The 18,836-nt window shown below is 57.2% G+C and overlaps 8 protein-coding genes across 8 annotated transcripts; 4 read left to right on the top strand and 4 right to left on the bottom strand.

Moving 5' to 3' along the window:
- Positions 1 to 1,191: 1,191 nt before the first annotated feature.
- Positions 1,192 to 1,314, bottom strand: CTAM01_05711 (uncharacterized protein; the record flags this gene model as incomplete). The annotated part of the gene is made up of 1 exon (XM_060521741.1): positions 1,192 to 1,314. The coding sequence occupies one exon, from the start codon at positions 1,312 to 1,314 to the stop codon at positions 1,192 to 1,194; it is 123 nt and encodes a 40-aa protein (XP_060383410.1).
- Positions 1,315 to 3,052: 1,738 nt separating this feature from the next.
- Positions 3,053 to 3,265, bottom strand: CTAM01_05710 (uncharacterized protein; the record flags this gene model as incomplete). The annotated part of the gene is made up of 1 exon (XM_060521740.1): positions 3,053 to 3,265. One exon carries the CDS (start codon positions 3,263 to 3,265, stop codon positions 3,053 to 3,055), a length of 213 nt encoding a protein of 70 aa, XP_060383409.1.
- A 1,459-nt stretch (positions 3,266 to 4,724) lies between these two features.
- On the bottom strand, positions 4,725 to 5,510 carry CTAM01_05709 (uncharacterized protein; the record flags this gene model as incomplete). Its single annotated transcript, XM_060521739.1, has 2 exons — positions 4,725 to 4,891; positions 5,231 to 5,510. 2 exons carry the CDS (start codon positions 5,508 to 5,510, stop codon positions 4,725 to 4,727), a joined length of 447 nt encoding a protein of 148 aa, XP_060383408.1.
- A 1,653-nt stretch (positions 5,511 to 7,163) lies between these two features.
- On the top strand, positions 7,164 to 8,180 carry CTAM01_05708 (uncharacterized protein; the record flags this gene model as incomplete). The annotated part of the gene is made up of 1 exon (XM_060521738.1): positions 7,164 to 8,180. The coding sequence occupies one exon, from the start codon at positions 7,164 to 7,166 to the stop codon at positions 8,178 to 8,180; it is 1,017 nt and encodes a 338-aa protein (XP_060383407.1).
- Positions 8,181 to 8,760: 580 nt separating this feature from the next.
- Positions 8,761 to 8,985, top strand: CTAM01_05707 (uncharacterized protein; the record flags this gene model as incomplete). The annotated part of the gene is made up of 1 exon (XM_060521737.1): positions 8,761 to 8,985. A coding segment is annotated over one exon (225 nt), but the record flags the coding sequence as incomplete, so codon positions are not given.
- Positions 8,986 to 9,787: 802 nt separating this feature from the next.
- Positions 9,788 to 13,665, top strand: CTAM01_05706 (glycosyl hydrolase family 35; the record flags this gene model as incomplete). Its single annotated transcript, XM_060521736.1, has 11 exons — positions 9,788 to 10,016; positions 10,239 to 10,386; positions 10,439 to 10,467; positions 10,524 to 10,543; positions 10,598 to 10,641; positions 10,696 to 10,837; positions 10,885 to 11,037; positions 11,085 to 11,462; positions 11,513 to 11,627; positions 11,678 to 11,841; positions 11,887 to 13,665. The coding sequence occupies 11 exons, from the start codon at positions 9,788 to 9,790 to the stop codon at positions 13,663 to 13,665; spliced, it is 3,201 nt and encodes a 1,066-aa protein (XP_060383405.1).
- An 83-nt stretch (positions 13,666 to 13,748) lies between these two features.
- Positions 13,749 to 14,944, bottom strand: CTAM01_05705 (uncharacterized protein; the record flags this gene model as incomplete). The annotated part of the gene is made up of 2 exons (XM_060521735.1): positions 13,749 to 14,476; positions 14,551 to 14,944. 2 exons carry the CDS (start codon positions 14,942 to 14,944, stop codon positions 13,749 to 13,751), a joined length of 1,122 nt encoding a protein of 373 aa, XP_060383404.1.
- Positions 14,945 to 15,535: 591 nt separating this feature from the next.
- Positions 15,536 to 18,750, top strand: CTAM01_05704 (major facilitator superfamily transporter; the record flags this gene model as incomplete). Its single annotated transcript, XM_060521734.1, has 4 exons — positions 15,536 to 16,023; positions 16,080 to 16,542; positions 17,173 to 17,447; positions 17,508 to 18,750. 4 exons carry the CDS (start codon positions 15,536 to 15,538, stop codon positions 18,748 to 18,750), a joined length of 2,469 nt encoding a protein of 822 aa, XP_060383403.1.
- Positions 18,751 to 18,836: the final 86 nt, after the last annotated feature.

Genomic DNA, 18,836 nt, shown 5'->3' with positions numbered 1-18,836 from the left:
AGTTGGGGCTTTCAAAGCCGGGTGGGAATCGAATACGAGCGGAAAATGAAGCTGGGGTTTTCCTCCGCCGCTGACACGGAGAACTGTTCGGCTGAGGCGTTGCAGATGGGTCTGCCAGAGACCGGTGGATCGGTTGTTTGTTCTCGACGGCGAACAAACGGCTTGTCAAGACTAAAGACTGATGAATCGATGAGGACTGGGCCCCGATGAGGCTGGGTTACTGGTGTGAGACGACGGCGGGTGTAAGTGACGTGTCGACGACTTGATTCCACAGAGTTTATGACTAGACGACGTGAGATTGGGACGCGGTTGACCAGCCGTGTACATGAGCACTGTTGATGGTTCGATCTGTAGGAGAGCTCCGTATAGAAACTCTCTGTCCAGGGCGAGTACAGAATGGGGTGTTGTCGTTTGCGTTGACGAATAGGATGCCGAGTACTGGGCAGCGAGGCTTCACTATGGAACCGGGTTGCTTGAGATGGTCCAGATGGCCGGTGTAATGGGCCCGATGTTGTCGATGGGGATTGGGTGAAGCGAATGTTCAAGTCGTGGGTTTAACGAGAGAATAGTAGTTGGTGAGAAAGAACGGAAGGGGGTTGAGGGAAGAGGTGTAGGTGTAAGTAGAGGAGACGAAGGACGAAACCTGGGAACCAAACGAATAAAGTATGGTAGGCGGTCGTGGTCGCGTTTTTGTGTGCGGTGCGTTGCGGTGCCTGGGTTGGGGGTTAGATGGCATTCCCTGTCGGGGGGAGGGGTGTGGGTGAGGGTAGAGTCCAGCGTCGCGTGGGCAAACGGCAGAACGAGCGAGTTTATTCGTACTTTACGCACACACCTCGGCCGGTGGATTCTTCTTCTTTTTTTTTTTTGTCCCTTTCCTTTGGTCTCTGGGTCTCTGCTCCGTACCCAGACTCAAGTATCGAGTGAAGGAAGGATGGCAGTGACAAGGATGTGGGAGGGATGCCGTGGTGGAGCGCTCGGAACGAAACACTGGCAGCTACCCTTGTCCGTGCCGGGGGCGTGCGCTCCTGGGACGCTGGACAGAGTCCGGGTCTGGTGTGGTCTGGGATCCTGACTGGAGACCTGGGAGCCTGGGACCAGGACTGGGAGCCCGCGGCGGCAGGGGAGTGAGGCCCGCGGTGACGAGATGATTCGGGATCTGTGATGTGCTGATGCTGCTGCTGCCGTGCCGTGTCAATGTGTGTTCAGCGCGTGCGTTCTCATGTGCTGGACCGTAGAATTGCACTGGTGGTAGACAAAGTACCGATACTGCACGACACGAGCAGGTGAGATGCAGGGCTCTGTCGTCCCATTCATCAGTTGCCGCTGCCGCTGTATGTACGTGTCTGTTCTGCCAGTGCACAGAGCCAGTCAGAGAATTAGATCTTGACCGGACGATGCGACGGCTATGTATGTGCTCTCTGACCTCGTCGTTTGTTGTGTTGCTTGTACTTGTAGCACCTCGGCAGAAGTCGTACTGCCTGTGGCAATCAAACTCGACTTTCCAATCGACCACTTTGATTCGATTGTGTCTCCATGTTGTGCCAGCTAGACTCGATAATTCCTCCCCGTAGACTCTCGTAGGTAGCCGTAGGCGAAAGAATCTTGGGCCGAGAGGCTCTGGCTACCTTAGTTTCCGATGGTAGCATGAGATGGCGAGGGCTGACACTGGAGCTGCGGGGGATTATTGGCCGCGCCGTCCCCGATTAGATGAAAAAGACAAGCCACAAGCGCGATATAAAACATGGGAAAAACGAAGGTCCAGAGACAATGGCGTGAGGAAAGGGAGGGGGAACCATCCGTCATCCCACCCGGCGGCTTCTGGAAGAAGAAACAAGAGGGGAAGCATCGTCAGCCACAGTAGGATTGCCCCAAAAAAAGAAAACTCTCGGCGCGCAATGGCTGACTGGCAGAAGGCATATGTCGAGGCAGTAGCAAGCAGTCTACCTAGCAGACCAGTCTCGAAATGCGTGGTTTTTGGCATTTCGTCTTCTTTGCCAAGCGCCGTCACTCATCTCCTTTCTGATATAGGTCGCTGTCCCCGATAAGCCCAGAGTTGGAGCGTGAGCCGTCTTTTCCCTGGTTATCCCTGGTCCGTGTTGTTCCTAACCAGCACGGCTAATGTCGCTTTTGCTCCAGCTCCGGCGCAATCGACGATGCTCGTCTTGCCTTTCCCATCATTGATTGACACGATCTGGGTCTATCCAGGCTGCCAGGAACAATCGCAAGTGAGGTTCCCACTCGGCGAGTGCCTCGCACCATGGTTTGCGAAATGACGGCGCTGAAAAAGACCCCGTGGTTGATCAAGTGAGGCTCTGGGCCGTGCTAGTTTTGTTTACATCGTGTCGCTTTCGGCATGGTCGCAGCGACGTGTCGAGATGGGCACTAGATGCTCACTAGATGGCGACGACGGCGCAGGGTAAGGCTGGACTCGAGAGCTGCGGTCGCATCGTATGTGAGGGGGTTGTGCAGGTACAATCTCCGGTCCTCTTTGCTATCGCCCGAAGCTACATCGCCCGAAGCTGCCAATTGAAGGTGCTCCCTTGCATCCGTGAATCAACACAACGAGCTATCAATCGTTCCGTCAAATCCGTTCTGGCCAGTAGGTGTCCTGGCGCGAGCTACGGCACTTCTGCCCCTCAATGGGCCATGGCGCTGTGCCTCTTCTTCTATCCCAAAGCAGAAGGCCATGATCGACGAGGCTAGCGATGAGATGCGTGGCGTCTCCTTGGACTGGTTGTTTGTTTTTGGGTGAGACACGCGAATCCCTGTCGGTTGGTTGCGAGCAGAGGGAGACAGAATCGCTCTTCCGACCCAAGACAAGCTGACACTTTTCCCTCGTGGACAAGTGGCCGTCATGCGCAGTCGGCGATAGCTTCAAGACACTTGCGACGTCGGACGGGGTTCAAAATTTGGTTGCTCGACTGCTGAGTCGCCGAGTGTCAACAAAGTGAAGGCAACCCTTACACAGTAGCTAGAGGTAGGGAGCTCACCCACCCGTTGGCATGGCAATTGACTGGTGCCAGGAGAAAGCGGAGGCAAAAAGCCAGTGCTCTCATGTTTCGACAGAGGGGTGTTCCCTCTTGAGTGTCTCTCTGCCTCCGCACCTTACGTAGACTAAGGTAGGTACAGAATAGCGGCTTCCGGCTGCCTTCAGTGGAGAGCTGGCGGCGTACCTGAGGGGGCGAAGAGGGGCGAGAAGGGGTCGAGAGAGAGACCTGAGGGGTCTTGCTTTGACCAACAGGCGACGGAGAGAACTCGGTCGCATGGGTGGTCCATGTTCTGCAGAGGGGAAGTTTGCATAACAAAAGGGCGGTTGTGCCGTTTCCCCGGTGCGCTACCTATGGCTTTGACCTTGTGCAGACGGTCAGATAAACATTGGTAGCTGGAGCTGGAGCTTGAGCTGGAGCTGTCTCCGCCAAATGGTCTTCTCTGGTTGAAGAGTCCTACTACGTACGGAGTATCAGGCTCCCAGCCCAGTTGCCAGTGACGCAGAGCGCATCTAGATTCCGAACCTGGCCGAACTGACTCGGCCCCCAAAGAGGGCCAGCCCGGCTGCCCGAGTTGGTAAAAGAGATTTTCGAGATTTTCTGGGGAGACGCTATTTAGTTTTGTCGTTGGAATGTAACTGTCTAACCTCCATCGGGACACCAACGGCTTGACAACGACTCGCCAAAAAACGAGAAGAACCAGGTTTAGCAATGGCAGAGACAGGGAAGGCGATCTATCGACGAAGAGTTTTCCATGGGTGCAAAAAGCGTAAAATGATACAATATCAGAGGTACCTTGGGTACATGAAGATGTGCAGCAAGGCACCAGGGATGGAAGTACCTCGAGATTTTCCTGCCGCCTTAATTCCCGACGGACCCAAATGACTGGGCAGGAGCCCGGGGGTGTCTGGCTGTGTGCTCCTGCTGCTTCTCGCGAGTGGCCGGGGACCTGTCTCAAATTTTCTATTCTCGGCTCCTGCTGGAGTTGGGAAATCTCGGAGGACGAAAATGACGCACGCCTGCCATTAATGGGATGCCTCCCCGCTCAGCGCTGTCACCTGTGGGAGTTTGTCTACACAGTACCTTAGCTTGGGAGAGAGTGTCTCGAGTGCGAATAAGGAGAACGTTGCCAGGTCAGATGCTGATACCGAAAAGGACGAGGCCAATGCGAGGCAAGCCAAGTGTATAGTGCACCCCGTGTATATCAATGCTCAACCTCTTCTCGGCGCAATGGAATCCATTCTCCATCCAAAGGTCCAAAAGGAGCAAGGAGGGCTCTAATGAAGGGACGAAAAAGACCTTGAAACAATGGCAGATGCTACAGTGCCATACTCCGTACCTACCTTACCTTACCTGACCTCAAAGTATCTCCTTAGCCATGCCGCGAGGGGTACGTAGCGCATGTCTCTGCCTGAGGGCCACACGACTACCTTACCTTGCCTACTCCTGCCAACCACAGTCAACCTCCCAGATAACGGAGTACCGACCTGTCGATGTACGGACTATAGACTGCCTGAGGTATGAATGTACCTCACACAAGATGTTCACAAGGAAAGACCTTCCAGGCTCCTTCCAACGTCTTTTCTGACTCCAAGGCGTCCCTGCCTTCCCGGCCAAGTTCCCGCACACACCTCATGCCAGCCGTGGGCCCCAGCTCCCTTCCCGCTGTTACCAACCCGCTGCCTTGATTCGACGACTTTCCGTCTCCTCTCCACCAAATTTCGCCCCATGTTGTCCTTAGTCCTGAATGACTCCTGGGTCTTGACTTGTGAAGCCTTGGGCCATGGTCCACCACGGCTTCCACTCCTTGACTCCGTGTCTCTCCACATGGCCACACTTTTCCACGACACTGCCCTGGCCGATAATGGGCCTCGCTGTCCCAGCCAGGCACAGGCTGCAGCAGGCTTGCAAATTGCGTTTTCCCCGGCAAGCGAGAGGACAGCACGACAGGGCAGGGCACGACATTGACAAGGCTCAACGAGGCCTGACACGAGCGACGAGGCCGGAGGACCGCCAGGATCCAACGTGCTCGACGGGGCCTGCGGGAATTAGATCCACGGCCAGAAGCCTGGAACTCCTTGGGCCTTGGAACAAGTGGAAAAAGCGGCGCCGATGACGAAAGAACGCATCTGAGATTCATCTCGGAGAATGAATCTACGGAGTCACTGAGTATACTACAGTACGGAGTACATACCTACAGGCTACTCATGTGAGGACGGAGCATGGCATGGAGCACTGCGTACGGAGTACTGTCTGCAGACTTGTTGCAGTGCTGATCAATCCCCGGCCACCAGCGGCAGCCAGCCTGTTGGGCGCACGCCGGCGCTCTCTTGGGGGCTGACGGCGCATTTCCACATCTTCTATTCCTGCTTCCTTTTTCTCCGACGCTTTCCAATCAGAGACGCCCAGCCCATGCCTCCCCCGCTGCTCGTCATCTCTCACGTCGATGGGAGATGGATTAGAGATGAGACAGGCCCTGTGGTTGGCATGTTGGTGCCTCGCCATTGGGCCGCCGGCCGGCATTGGTGAGTCTCTGTCTCTCGTCTAATTCTGCTCCAGCCCCGTACGAATACCTAGGTACAAACAAAGGGTGCTCTTGCGATGGAGGGTCGGAAGATGGCCATTGACTGACACACAATATGCCCAATGTCTCTTGAGCTCAACGTCTCCGTCCTACGCCCGCACAGAGTTTGTGCCCTGCGTCGGCTTTGCTGCGAATGCAGAGTTCTCGTCAACGATACGTACCGGATGTACCTGACCCTAGTCCCGATGTGCTGCGATGCGATGCTGAGGCGACCGCTCGCCGTTCCGCGGCCCCATGGGATCGCAGCAAATCCGTCGCATCTCATTCGTCGCATCTCGTTCAGACGAAGAATGCCGGGCCCAGATGTGTCTTGTACCTGCGTTTAGGGCTCACGCTGCCGCACCTCTGGTGGAGTGTGCGGTCCAGTCTTTTTTTTTTTTTTTTTTTTTGCCCACTTACATACAGCATCGCACCAATTATGTATCCTGCCAAAGTACCTTTGGCCGGTTGCTTTGTCATTCTGAGTCCTTTTCTGCCCCGATCAACTTTGTCCCGCTCCTGCTGTTCCCACCACGCGAGCGGCGACGTCAAGAGGGGAAGCGGACGCCAAAGACTCATTAATCCCACTTGTTGCGGAGTACGGCCCAGATTTCAAACTTCTTCGCAGTAATCAGCACCGAGAAGAAGCAACCTCGTCGAGAACCCGCCGTTACGCCTTGCCGAGTCTTCCCATTCGCAGTTGACTCTAGGATCTTGCTTGGAAAAGCCGCTGTCAGAAGAGGGGCTCATCTGCACAAACCACAAGCAGTCACAGCTCGGGCAACCAAGTGAACAAAAAGTCGGCTTTTGCTGGCAATGACTCGGTGTTATTCTGGGGGTTCTAGGGGATATCCCCGCCATGACCGCACCTTGGACAAAACGTTAAACCCTCGGTGGAGATGGCATCACTGCGCGCCCACGTCCGTCTGCCGTCCGTCCGCCCGCTCTTCTGCGAACCGCTCCCAGGTCCACCCACAACGTGTCAGCCCGCACACATGTTTGACGGGGTTGAAACGAAAAGAAAGGAGGCCAGAAAAAAATCTGCTTCTCCATGCTCTTTCGACAGCACTTGTCAACGGCTCCGATCCTTCTGTTGCCAATTTTGGAAAAAAAGAAAAAGGTTCGTACGGCGCTCCAGCACCAGAGTTTCGTCTTAGTCGGCGCCCCAAAAAGGGCCAAAGTCTGGCTAGGCCATTGGCCGTTTGCGGCTTGCATGCGCGCACAACGGGCGAGCGTTGCAACTCACCATAGGTAGCTTGATGCTACTGTCGTCTTCTTTGTCCAGGAACAACTGAAACGGCACGATGGCAAGGAGCGCGCGCCCGCCACGTGGGGATCTACCAGACTTGCTGAGCTTCCGGTTAACGGTTCCTGTTTCGTGTCTCCCATTCCGGAAGCATCTTCTACTTCGATAGCTGCTGTCTGGCCGAATTGATGCAACTACACGTGGTCGACAGTCTTTAGGTGGCGCCATATGTGTTGGACTTCACTTCTCCGATTGTGGGATTCAGGCGAGGTCACGCTGTGGCCGCGAGAGAGGATGCGCTGGCAACATCTCATTACGTACTGATAGGTGTCTATTTCGATGCCAGCCGTGCAGCCGTCGTCAAGTGATGCTCGGAAGCATATGTCGACTACCGCGCAGGCAGATCAAGAACACTTCATCCCGCCATCGCTCGCGGTTACCTGCAGACCCCTCGGATAGATCCCACGATGGTTCAGGTCCAGCCAGTGCAGTTGTATCGGGGCGCCGGGACGTTGTCCAAGTCTGTGCCTCCTGCTCCGCCATAGCACGGTTGTGGCCACCGCCGCCGGCTCGTCATCGGTCACAACCATCGTGGACGGCCAGCACTTGTTTGCCCGCGGCTGGTGCATGCAACCGAGCACATGCGCTCTGTCTCTCGAGGCCGGCGACTCACCGGTGGCCCCCACAGTCGGTCAAGTTCGTCATAGGGATTCGAATTTCTCTAGAATCGAGGTCGAGGTCGAGGCCGAAGTTGCACGACGGACGTCGCCCGCCATCTTCCGCCTTTACTCTTGCGGCGCTGCACAATTCCCGTACGGATATGCGTGTGTATGGGATATTCTCCGGCTCCCGCGCGGCATCCCAGGGTGCTGCGTGGCAGGGTTGGGAATCTGGGGCGAGGCAAATTGACCAAATACAGCAAAATGACAACGGCTTCGGGGAGTTGATATTAAGATTTGATGAAGGGGATTGGCCTACCAGGTTCCATCATCGCTTGGAAAGGGGGCTAAAGTGCATCCCTTTGCCGTTACATTTCGCTTCCCTTTGTATTTCGCCTACCCCGGTCCGTCGCCGGCGGCACGACCAGCCCCTGCTCCCCCGAGGGAAAGAAAACGTACGGGGCATCTCGCATCAAGTTTCTGCTTTATTACCCGCGAGAGCTGTTAAGGAGGCTGGTGCAAGTTGTACTCCTTCCCCCAGGGGTTCGCCGAAGCTTTGGCACTATCGATTCACCAGTGAAGTCAACCAGGGAGGAGGATATGCAGGGCTGTGGTTGACAGGTTCTAGCTTGCCGTTGCAACTTGCAGCCTTGCAGTCCAAGTGTGGTTTTGCAACGGCCAAGATATGCCTTGAGTCATTTGCACGCCGCCCTGCTTGGAGGTAGGAGTACGGCGTCGCCCGGCTGCTGTGCGAATGGGGAGATGAGAGTTCATCGTGAATCCGGAACGGGATCACGAGGCCCAGAAGGGGTATACCGTGGCTGGATATAGCCTGGGAGAGGCGGTAGCCCGAATTCAGCACGTCATGATATGCAGAGAGTCGGGCCTCTGGTGCTTTTTGCGGCGTGTCCTTGATTGGTACCGGAGTCAGAAATGCGATCTTGTCCTGCTGATTCAGCTGATACTGCGGCCATGGTTCCGTGAAGCTTGCGAATTTTGATAGCGAAGTGCCTAGACGGGCTCGGTCAGACTTGGTCGTTCGCATTTGCAATAGATGGGATGCTTGAGGAATGGGATGTTGCGTGTACTCATCGAGACTGCCTCAAGGACTAGGCATGATGCAGCGCTGAGTGAGCCACCCAGAGAAATCCTGCAATACTGACCATGTGCGAGATCACCGCCCTACATTTTACGATACCGTCCGCCATTTTGCGAGTGTCCAGAGAGGATTCCTTTGCTAGCAGAGACATGGCTGGTAGAGAGATTGTCTCCTTGCGACCCTCCAACCATCATTGACAGGACCTGGCGGAACACGCTTCTCGACATGCGTTTTGGAGACCTCGCGGTTATGTTCGTAGACTGCTCTTCTGCATTCTGGCTTGGAATGGGACTTCAGTTGAAGACATGAGCTCGACCGGCGCATCGACTATTCACTGCAGACCGTCAGTCTCTCCTTTAGGCACTCGTTCGGCCAATCGGCTGGAGATGAAACTGGGCACAATTGTGCGCACTACACCGTGGAAGTCGTGAATCATGTTCTTCTCGCTTCAGCTGGACCAGAGCTTGAATGCTGTGTCGTCTCCTGCACGGCCACTGCGCGTTCAAACACGAATTGTTGTCGACTTCTGCTTTCACGAGGATCGCAGCTTCAACAAAGGAGCGATTTGTTCGAGTCGAGAAGCTCCCACCATCGACGGACTGTATTCAGAGGGCTTGTTGAGGCCTGAGAATATGTCTTATTTGTAGAGTCGCGACTAGGCGATGCGAGGCGCAGGCATCGCAGTATGGTTCCAGAGGCGCTGTACAATCTGTGCAATTCGTAAGATGGACTCGGGAGGTTGAGTTCAACGCCAGATGCAGAGATTGCCAGCGCCTTTTGCCTGGATCTCATCATCGTCCAATGAAGATGGTTCCCCGAGGTGAGCCTAGGAGGAAGTTTTGGGGCAGCTCCACGTGCCATGATCAAACGCAATTCTCAAGCAAATCTCATGATGCCCGACAATGGGTGGTGAGAAGTCTCACTGGCCCAGGTCCAGATTTATGCGACGCACACGTACAGAGATGGACGGTGAGAACTTGGTGCTTGGGTTGCCCGGAAGGACCGGCCGAGAGACATCGGGGTGATGCCCCAAAAAGCTTGTCTGCGTGCTTTCCCACATTCTGACAGGCACGCTTCCATTAGCATCTGGGGGAAAGCTCGGGTCGCCCCTCTGATCTCCAGCTGATCATTGGGCGACCCCGCAATCGACCAAATATTTCGGCCAAAGCAACGCCGAGCTCTCATCTTTTTTTCTTTCTCTTTGTGAGCCATGGTCCAAACAGGCAGCTCAACATGACATCTTCCCTTGCGCCGGACGCGTGCGGCTTGCAGTTTGATTACACTTGCAAGGACCAGCGGAAGAATTGCGCGATAATACGGGCGAGGCCACTACGGTTCCTGCGTTACTCTCACGCGAGGCACGCAGTCTGTACAGGAACGGTGACCGGGATACCCCGCAATGAAGTAATGACGGCCAGACCTCGAGCATCTGATTGCTGGAAACTAGAATCAAGAGCTGGTGGTCTGCGCCTGTTGGGGCGAGAGCCATGCAGCTCTTCGTGATGTCGCATTCGGTCCTCATTTCCGCGACTGGGATTGATGGCCGGCAACCTGTGATTGACAGTGGTGGACTCACGATCGTTTATCAGTCGGTTCGTTCCCGCGTGGTTCGCAGCAGAGCAGATCTAGAATGCAACGCCATTCTCGCTCGATCCGCACATTTACGAATCTGGAACCCGCCAAGGTTGTGCTGTCATGCGTTTTCACCAGGCTTTGACGGCCTTGATCTGGCTGTTTGCATCCGGGGCTTGGGCGACTGACAACGGCCTCACTGACGTGGTGTCGTGGGACAAGTATAGTCTCGTCATCAACGATACCCGGACGTACATCCTGTTCGTGTCGTCCCTTTAATCGCGTCTGGAGCTAGGTGTTGACTGATGACAGCTCTGCCGAATTCCACTACCAGAGAACGCGTAAGAAGCTCCAACCTCAGGTCTCGATTCGTAACTAACTCTTTTCTCCCACACAGCCGTTCCCGAATTGTGGCCCGTGAGTTCAGCCTGTCGAGGACCTCCCTTTACATACTAAACCTTCGACAAAAAGGATATTCTGCAGAAATTCAAGGCCAATGGCTTCAACACCGTGAGGTGAGTACCGGCCGCACGTCAGCAACATCTCAGAACGCTCACCGTGCCTCTCAGCATCTACTTCTTCTGGTCGTACCACTCGGCTGCCGAGGGCGTCTACGACTTTGAAACGGCGGGCAAGAACATTCAGCGACTATTCGACTACTGCAAAGAGGCTGGGCTCTATGTCATTGCCAGAGCCGGCCCCTACTGCAATGTGAGAACCTAGTATATTCGACCATGTCAAGAGGCTGACACGTCCAGGCCGAAACCAATGGCGGCGGCCTCGCTCTCTGGGGCTCTGACGGTCGCTTCGGCAAGATCAGAACCTCTGACGAGCGGTACCAGGCCGGGTGGCTCCCCTTCATCACGCAAGTGGGCAAGATTATCGCCGCGAACCAAATCACCAATGGCGGCGTAGGTGCCTTCGTCCCCGTTCATCTGCAATCCGCTGACAAGCCCAGCCCGTTATCCTGAACCAAGTCGAGAACGAGTACCAGGAGAGCGTCTACTCCCCCGACCACACCTCGGTCATCTACATGGAACAGCTGAAGAAGGCATTCCACGACGCCGGCATCGTAGTCCCGCTGACGCACAACGAAAAGGGTATGCGTTCCCGGTCGTGGTCCACAGACTACAACAACGTCGGCGGCGCCGTCAACGTCTACGGCCTCGACAGCTACCCAGGCGCCCTCTCCTGCACCGACCCGACGGTTGGCTTCAACGTCGTCCGGACCTACTTTCAGTGGTTCTCCAACTACTCCTTCACGCAGCCGAGCTACCTTGCCGAGTTTGAGGGCGGTTGGTTTTCCAATTGGGGAAGCGCGACTTTCTATGATCAGGTGCGTGTGCTCTGAAATATTGAAGGACTGCGTGCTGACATGCAGAATAGTGTGCCTCGGAGCACGACCCAGCCTTTGCGGATGTTTACTACAAGAACAACATCGGCCAGCGCGTGACCCTGCTGAGCATCTACATGAGCTACGGCGGAACGAACTGGGGACACTGTGAGTCCTACAAGAATCAGGAAATGCGCTGCAGACACTGACAAGAGCAGCCGCCGCACCTCAGGTCTACACCAGTTACGACTACAGCGCCCCTCTCCGCGAGACTCGTGAGCAGTGGACCAAACTCTTCCAGACAAAGCTCATCGGACTCTTCACCCGAGTCTCGTCGGATCTGCTCAAGGTTGAGATGATTGGGAACGGAACTGGCTACGGTGTAAGTCGCGCGGACTCTCCATAATACCCTTGCTAACGCCCATAGCTCTCTTCACCCTCGGCCTTTAGCTGGGTTCTCCGTAATCCCGATACCCAGGCTGGCTTTACCGTCGTGCAGCAAGCCAGCACCAAGTCCATGACCCCCATCCAGTTCGATGTCACCCTCAACACGACAGCCGGATCCGTTACCGTCCCGAACGTCGTGCTCAACGGTCGCCAAAGCAAGATCCTTGTCACGGATTACGTCTTTGGCAAGCACACTCTGCTGTACGCCTCGGCGGACATTGCCACCTATGGCCTCTTCGACACTGAGGTACTCGTTTTCTACCTCCAAGAGGGTCAGACGGGAGAGTTCGCCTTCAAGGACGCAGGCGACCTTACATTTGAGGTGTTTGGCGATACGGACTTGCAGGAGACGACAAACGGTAACCATTCAGCTTTTACGTGGAAGCAGGTCGCCGGTTCCACGGTGGTCAAATTCTCCAACGGCGCTCTCGTCTACCTGCTTGAGCAAAAGTCGGCGTGGCGTTTCTGGGCGCCCCCGACAACGTCAAATCCTACTGTGAAGCCTGACGAGCAGCTCTTTATTCAGGGCCCTTACCTCGTCAGAAGCGCCAGCATCTCTCACGGCGTCCTCCACGTCTCTGGTGACAGCGACAAGGCTACAACGATTGAGGCCTACGTCGGCGACAAGCCCATCGAAACCATTGACTGGAATGGCCTGCGCCTGGCCGCCACAAAAACTGCTTACGGTTCCTTCACTGCTCAGATTCCCGGCGCCGAGGACCGTGCTGTGACCCTCCCCGAGCTGTCGAACTGGCGCGCGGCCGAAGCCCTTCCCGAAGCGGCGTCCGACTACGACGATTCCCGATGGACCGTCTGCAACAAGACGACGACGCCTAGCCCGTATGCTCCAGTCACTCTACCGGTGCTCTATAGCTCCGATTATGGCTTCTACTCGGGTGCCAAGATCTACCGCGGTTACTTTGACGGCGCCAACGCCACCTCGGTCAATATCACGGCCTCCGGCGGTTTGGCGTTCGGATGGTCGGCTTGGGTGAATGGACAGTTCCTCGGCGGCGACGTTGGGTCCGCTTCGGCAACGACAACCAACAAGACTCTCACGTTCCCTCGGTCCGCGTTGGTTGAGAAAAACAACGTGGTCACGGTTGTGGTCGACTACCATGGCCACGACCAGGCCTCGACGGCCCAGGGTATCAATAACCCACGCGGCATCCTCGGCGCCCAGTTGCAACCCGGCAGCACACGCACCAATACGGGCTTTAAACTGTGGAAGCTGGCGGGCGCGGCCGGCGGCGAGGCCAACATCGATCCCGTCCGCGGACCCATGAACGAGGGTGGCCTCTACCCGGAGCGCCTGGGCTGGCACCTGCCCGGCTTTGTGCCCACCGGCTCCTCTTGGAAGCCCGAGTCCCCGCTCGTCGGTCTCTCCGGCGCGGGCATCCGCTTCTACGTCACGGATTTCACGCTCAACATCGACTCGGACCTGGACGCGCCGCTGGGCATCGAGTTCTCCGCGCCCGCGGGAACGACGGCACGCGTCATGTTCTGGATCAACGGGTACCAGTATGGCAAGTACGTCCCGCACATTGGCCCGCAGACACGGTTCCCTGTGCCACCGGGCGTGCTCAACAATCGCGGCCGCAACACCCTGGCCGTCAGCCTGTGGGCGCAGACCGACGCGGGTGCCAAGTTGGACGGGCTGAAGCTGGTGCGGTACGGGCAGTACCAGACGGATTTCAAGTTCAACCGCGACTGGAGCTACCTCCAGCCCGGGTGGAAGGACAGGCAGGAGTATGCTTAGTTTAATGCATCACGGGCAACGTCGGCCGGCGTGACTAGATTCTTAGTTGTACATATTTTGATACACGTCATCCCGTGAACTACCTATTTGGATTTATTCAACTTCTTTCTGGCGATAGAAGCCTTTAGTATCCGCGTCCACTCCGAAGCGTGTCGCTCCCAGTAGGCTGCCCACTTCTCGTCCGAGGCGCAAAACTTGCGCCATTTCTCGCAATGGTCCACCAGTTTCTGGTACGAACCGGGGAGGCCCGCCCCGGCCGCCTTGAACAGCCATCCCATTGTCCCCTTGTCGTCCGGGTACAAGTCAGCCAGGCGCGACCACCCCCGCGCGTAGCCCAGCTTTCCCAGGTGGAAAAAGGTGTCCTTGGCTTTGTCCTTCTCGCCGAGCCGCAGGTACGCGTCGCCCTGGCCCTCGAGCGCGGAGCACATCCAGTCAAAGTAGGCGGCGTCCTTGCCGAGCGCGAGGGCCTGCGTGAAGGCCTCGAGGGCGAGGTAGTCGTCGCGCTCCGTCTCGCGGTTGAGGTGGCGGAGGCCGGCGACGACCATGGCGTTCGCGTCGCGGCCCTCTGCGATGAGGGCCAGGCACCGCGTGCGGGTGTGGTGCCAGCGCGGGTTGTCCCAGTCGTAGTAGTTTTTCTTGCCCTCGGCCCTGTAGAGGTGGCGGCCGAGGGTCAGGGCGGCCGGATCGTAGCCGAGGCCGGCGGCCGTCTCCATCATGTTGAACTGCAGGATGAGTTCGGACTCGGAGCTGGTGTTTGTGAAGTAGAGGAGGCCGGCGGTCTCATGGAGTTCGCCCGCCGTGATGTTGTTTTCTGCGGGGTTTCGTTAGCATTGGTGCGTGAAGTGGTCAGCAAGGAAAGGGGGAGGGGGGGGGGGGTGTGCTAACCTTTGACGAACGCCATTTGCCAGTCTCGTGGTTTATCAGGCCGGACGAGGGCTTTCATGTACTTCATGTAGACGTCGTGGGCCCGTTCCGCCGTGACGCTCATGTAGGCTCGCTCGCGGAGCAGAATCTTGAACTCGGTGAGAGACCGGGGCTCGAAGACGACGTCTCGAGGCTTTGGCTTCTCCTCTCTGGCGCTCGACTTTTTGAGGCCCGGAAGGGGCCGGAGTTTGCTCTTTGTCTTTAGCGTCCTCGTTGTCGTTGTCGGCATCGTTGTCGGTGGTGGTGGTGACGGTGCTGCAGGGGCCCATGGTAATGACGGCGGCGTGGAGACGCAGGCTAGGAGATGCCTTCTGACGCCGCTGGTGCGGGTGGGAGCTGTCGCGAGGCGGAACATGTTGGTGATGGTGTTGGGGTGGTGAGTATGAGATGAGATGAGATGTGGCGCGATCGCCGGTGATTTATCGGTTGTCGAGGTGCGACCCAATGCACGTTTTGAAGTCTATCAGTACAACTTTAATGTATTTTACGAGCTGAACAGTCGCCTTCAGTCTCTTTTTGGAGACACTTTGCGACGTCGTGAATTAAAGCTGGCGATGATGAGTGAGAGGGTGGGAGTGAGGCTCCGGGGAAGCTCGAGTGAGGTCCGCGCCAGTGAAGTGGGTCTAAGGCGACCAACCAATCGAATCCCATCTGCTCGACGGCAGTCTCCACCTCGAAAAAAAAAAAGTTGCGACTACACCTTTTCGCGACGACATTTCATCGACATTTCTGTCTTCACTCACCACCTCACTGACAAAAGTTCTCATCCCGACTCACCTACAACTATTTGCATTCTTGAAGGAGGATATCTTGAATCACATTGGCTGCGAACGAAATCGTCTGTGTAACAAGCGACTCATCAAGTGCTATATTCAACAGCGGATTCACGGCCGGCCGCTCACAACGAGCAACCCACCCTCGACAGATTCAAGGGTTCAGATTCACAATGGTCACCACACGAAACGGGAAGCGCACAGCCGCCGAGGCGCCGGCCGCAGCTGCGACCACCAAGAAGCAGAAGCTCCCGGTGCGGGCAAAGGAGGGCAAGACGGCTGCCAGCAGAAAGGATGAGACCAGCCGATCGTCATCATCAAAAAAGAGGGCCTCCTTCGTCGTGGAGCTGAAATCGGAAGCCGGCGCGGCTGCGGGCGCGCAGGACGTCAAGGAGAAGCAGATCATCACAGGCGCCGAGCAGCCGGCTCCCAGGACGGACGCTGATGAGATTGGGGATTCTGATGCCTCGCCCGAGTCGATTGGCGATGAAGCGCACGAGGCTGCGGAACAGCTTGCGGCGGAGTCCAAGACGGCGCTCGTTGCCGAGGGAGGCGACGACGACGATTCCGACTCGGATGCGGCGCCTGAGGCAGTTTCTACGTCCAAGGCTGCCGTGCAGGCCAAGAAGTCTGCGCAGGCTGCCAACAAGGCCATTGCAGAGTGCGTTTTGCCATCTTGCGTGATTTGCCTCTCAGTGATTCTAACCCAAAGTGCAGACAACAAGCCAACCAGAAGCGCAAGCGCCAAGAGCGCAACGCCAGGCTCCAAGAACAGGCCGCGGCGCGCAAGGCTCAAGAGGACGTGGCACCGGCGAAGAAGTCGAGTAACGAGGAGGAGGAGAGCGAGGAAAAGACGGAGACTCCGGCGCGGGAAGCCGCCACCACAGGACGCCGGAAGAGGCTGGATCTCCCTTCGGAGCTCCCGGCCGAGTTCCTCGAGTCCGACTCGGAGGACGACGGCGAGACTGAGGACGGGGCGGGGGATCGCAAGCCCCGCAAGGCACGGAAGCTCGAGACGGCGGAGGCCCAACTCCTGCGCGAGGCCCGCGCGCCCAGGGACGAGGTCGTCGGCACGACCGTGTTCCGGACCGTCAAGAAGGAGGACGAGAGGCTGGCGCCCAAGGCGCAGAAGTATTCTGTGAATGCCAAGAAGGCGTTGCTGGCCCGCGGTAGGGCGCCGGTGAAGGCGCGCAGGGGGTTTTTGGTTTAGGATGCTGTAGCGAGGGGGGGTGTGGAAAGGTGCTGCTTAATTGATGGATGTCTAGGGATATGCCCCGGGGGCAACGGATGATATACAAAAGTTTTTGGGTTTGCGGTTCACCAAGCGGAGTCTATTGCTGCATGTCTGTCCAAGTGAAGTTGATCAATCGGCTCTAGGTCTCGGGATCCGGCTCCGAATAACGGCGCTCACAGCACCGGTGTCTCCACTTTGGCCATCGGTCCAGACGCCACAAAAGCTTAGCCTGGTCACATCGATTATCAGGGTTCTTTGTAAAGGATCTTATCATAACTCCACCATACTTTCCAGAGCATGGCCATTAGGAAAGCTGCAGAGACGGTAGCATTGCAGAGGAGGAGGACACCTGGGATTGGACCATGTGCCATAGTGGGCTACCATTGCGCCATTGTCGCAACCCAACCAACGGCACGGATGTTGGCCGAAACGGGCAGACGAGTCGTTTATTACCGGGACTGATGCGATCGGCCATACTGCGAGTGCCGACGACTCTGCGACCTCGCAAGCCGTCGGCCATAAGAAGCGTTTTTCTTTTTTGTGATGGGCTCGGATCTGATGAACTGCCCTCCCTAGTCTGCGCTCAAGACAATGGCGATGGCTTCACTCGAGGAAAAGTCACCTCCCGTGGCCGCCACGGACTCAGCCGACACTCACGATGAAAGCCAGGATACATCCCGCGACAGCCCGTGGATTCGCTTCATGACGGCGATCCGTTGGTACTCCAAAGACACGCCCAGCGAAGAAAAAAGACTCGTCCTCCGTCTGGACCTGTTGATCCTCGTCTTTGGCTGTCTCTGCTTCTTCACAAAGTACCTCGACCAGTCCTCCCTGACTAATGCCTACGTCAGGTAAGCTCTTCACTCCGCATCGCGCCCCCCTCTCGATACCCCAGACTAACAAGTTCACAGCGGCATGAAGGAGGACCTCAACCTCCAAGGAAACGAGCTCAACTACATGACCATCGTCTTCTGGTCCTCGTACTGCACCTCCATGATCCCCGCCTGCTACTACCTGACCCGCCACCCCGTCAACATCGTCCTCCCCGTCCTCGAGATCGGCTGGGGCCTCTCCACCCTCGGCCTCGCCTGGGCGCGCAACGTGCAGACAGTCTACGCCATGCGCTTCTTCACCGGCCTCTTCGAGTCCTCCTCCTTCACAGGCATCATCTACGTCATCGGGTCCTGGTACAAGCCAGCCGAGATCGGCCGCCGCGTCGCCCTCTTCTACGTCGCCGCGCCCCTCGGCACAATGTTCGCCGGCTACCTCCAGGCCGCCGCCTACACCAACCTCCACGGCGCCCGCGGCCTCGCCGGCTGGCGCTGGCTCTTCATCGTCGACGCCGTGATCACCGTCCCCATCGCCCTCGTCGGCTTCTTCGTCTTCCCGGACGTCCCCGCGCGGTCGAGGCCGAGGCTGCTCCCGCCGCGCCTCTACGCCCTCGCGTGCGACCGCCTCCGGGGCCTGACGGCGCCGCCGCGGCTCAAGGTCTCGCGGGACATTTTCGCGCGCGTGTTCCGCCGCTGGCATTGGTACCTCTTCGTCGCGCAGTGGACCATCATGAACGAGAACCTGCAGCCCAGCGGGTCCCCGTTTTCCCTCTACCTCAAGGCCTTCCCCGCGACATACTCCGTGACGCGGATCAACACCCTGCCCACCGTCGCGACCGCCATCTCCGTCGTCTCGGCCTTTGCCGCGGGCGCCGTGGCCGATCGCACGGGCTGGTTCGCTGGGTTATCTGTCGCTGCCACCGTACCATCGCTGGTTGGCGTCATCCTGCTCGTGGCGTGGGACGTCGGCGAGCGCGGTCGTCTGGCGGCGTTCATGCTCAACGGGTTCGAGGGCGCGATCCCCTCGCTGACGATGGCGTGGGCTACAATTACCATGGCCGGGGATGCCGAGGAGCGCGCCATCGTGACGGCGTCGATGAATGCCATTGGGCAGGCCATTGTTGCCTGGGCGCAGCTGCTGCAGTTTCCTGCTGTTGAGGCGCCGCACTTTCGGCGTGGGTTTAGGAGTGTTGTGGCGACGATGGTGGTGCAGTTCTTCATTACTGGTGCGATTTGGTTCTTGGTCAGGAGGGATCGGGGGAAGCAGAAGGATGCGGTGGAAGACATCGGGGAGCCGATTCAGGAGGCCAAGCAAGGGGTCTAGGAGAGTGTATACTGATATGACTTATTGGACAAGTGATCTGGTGTACGGTACTTGGTATTGATCTGTAATTACGCACCATGATATTG

The sequence above is a fragment of the Colletotrichum tamarilloi genome (genome assembly GCF_030869305.1).
Source record: "Colletotrichum tamarilloi strain Tom-12 chromosome Unknown Scaffold_15.1, whole genome shotgun sequence".
NCBI lineage: Eukaryota > Fungi > Ascomycota > Sordariomycetes > Glomerellales > Glomerellaceae > Colletotrichum > Colletotrichum tamarilloi.
This window is presented reverse-complemented; position numbering and strand designations above follow the sequence as displayed.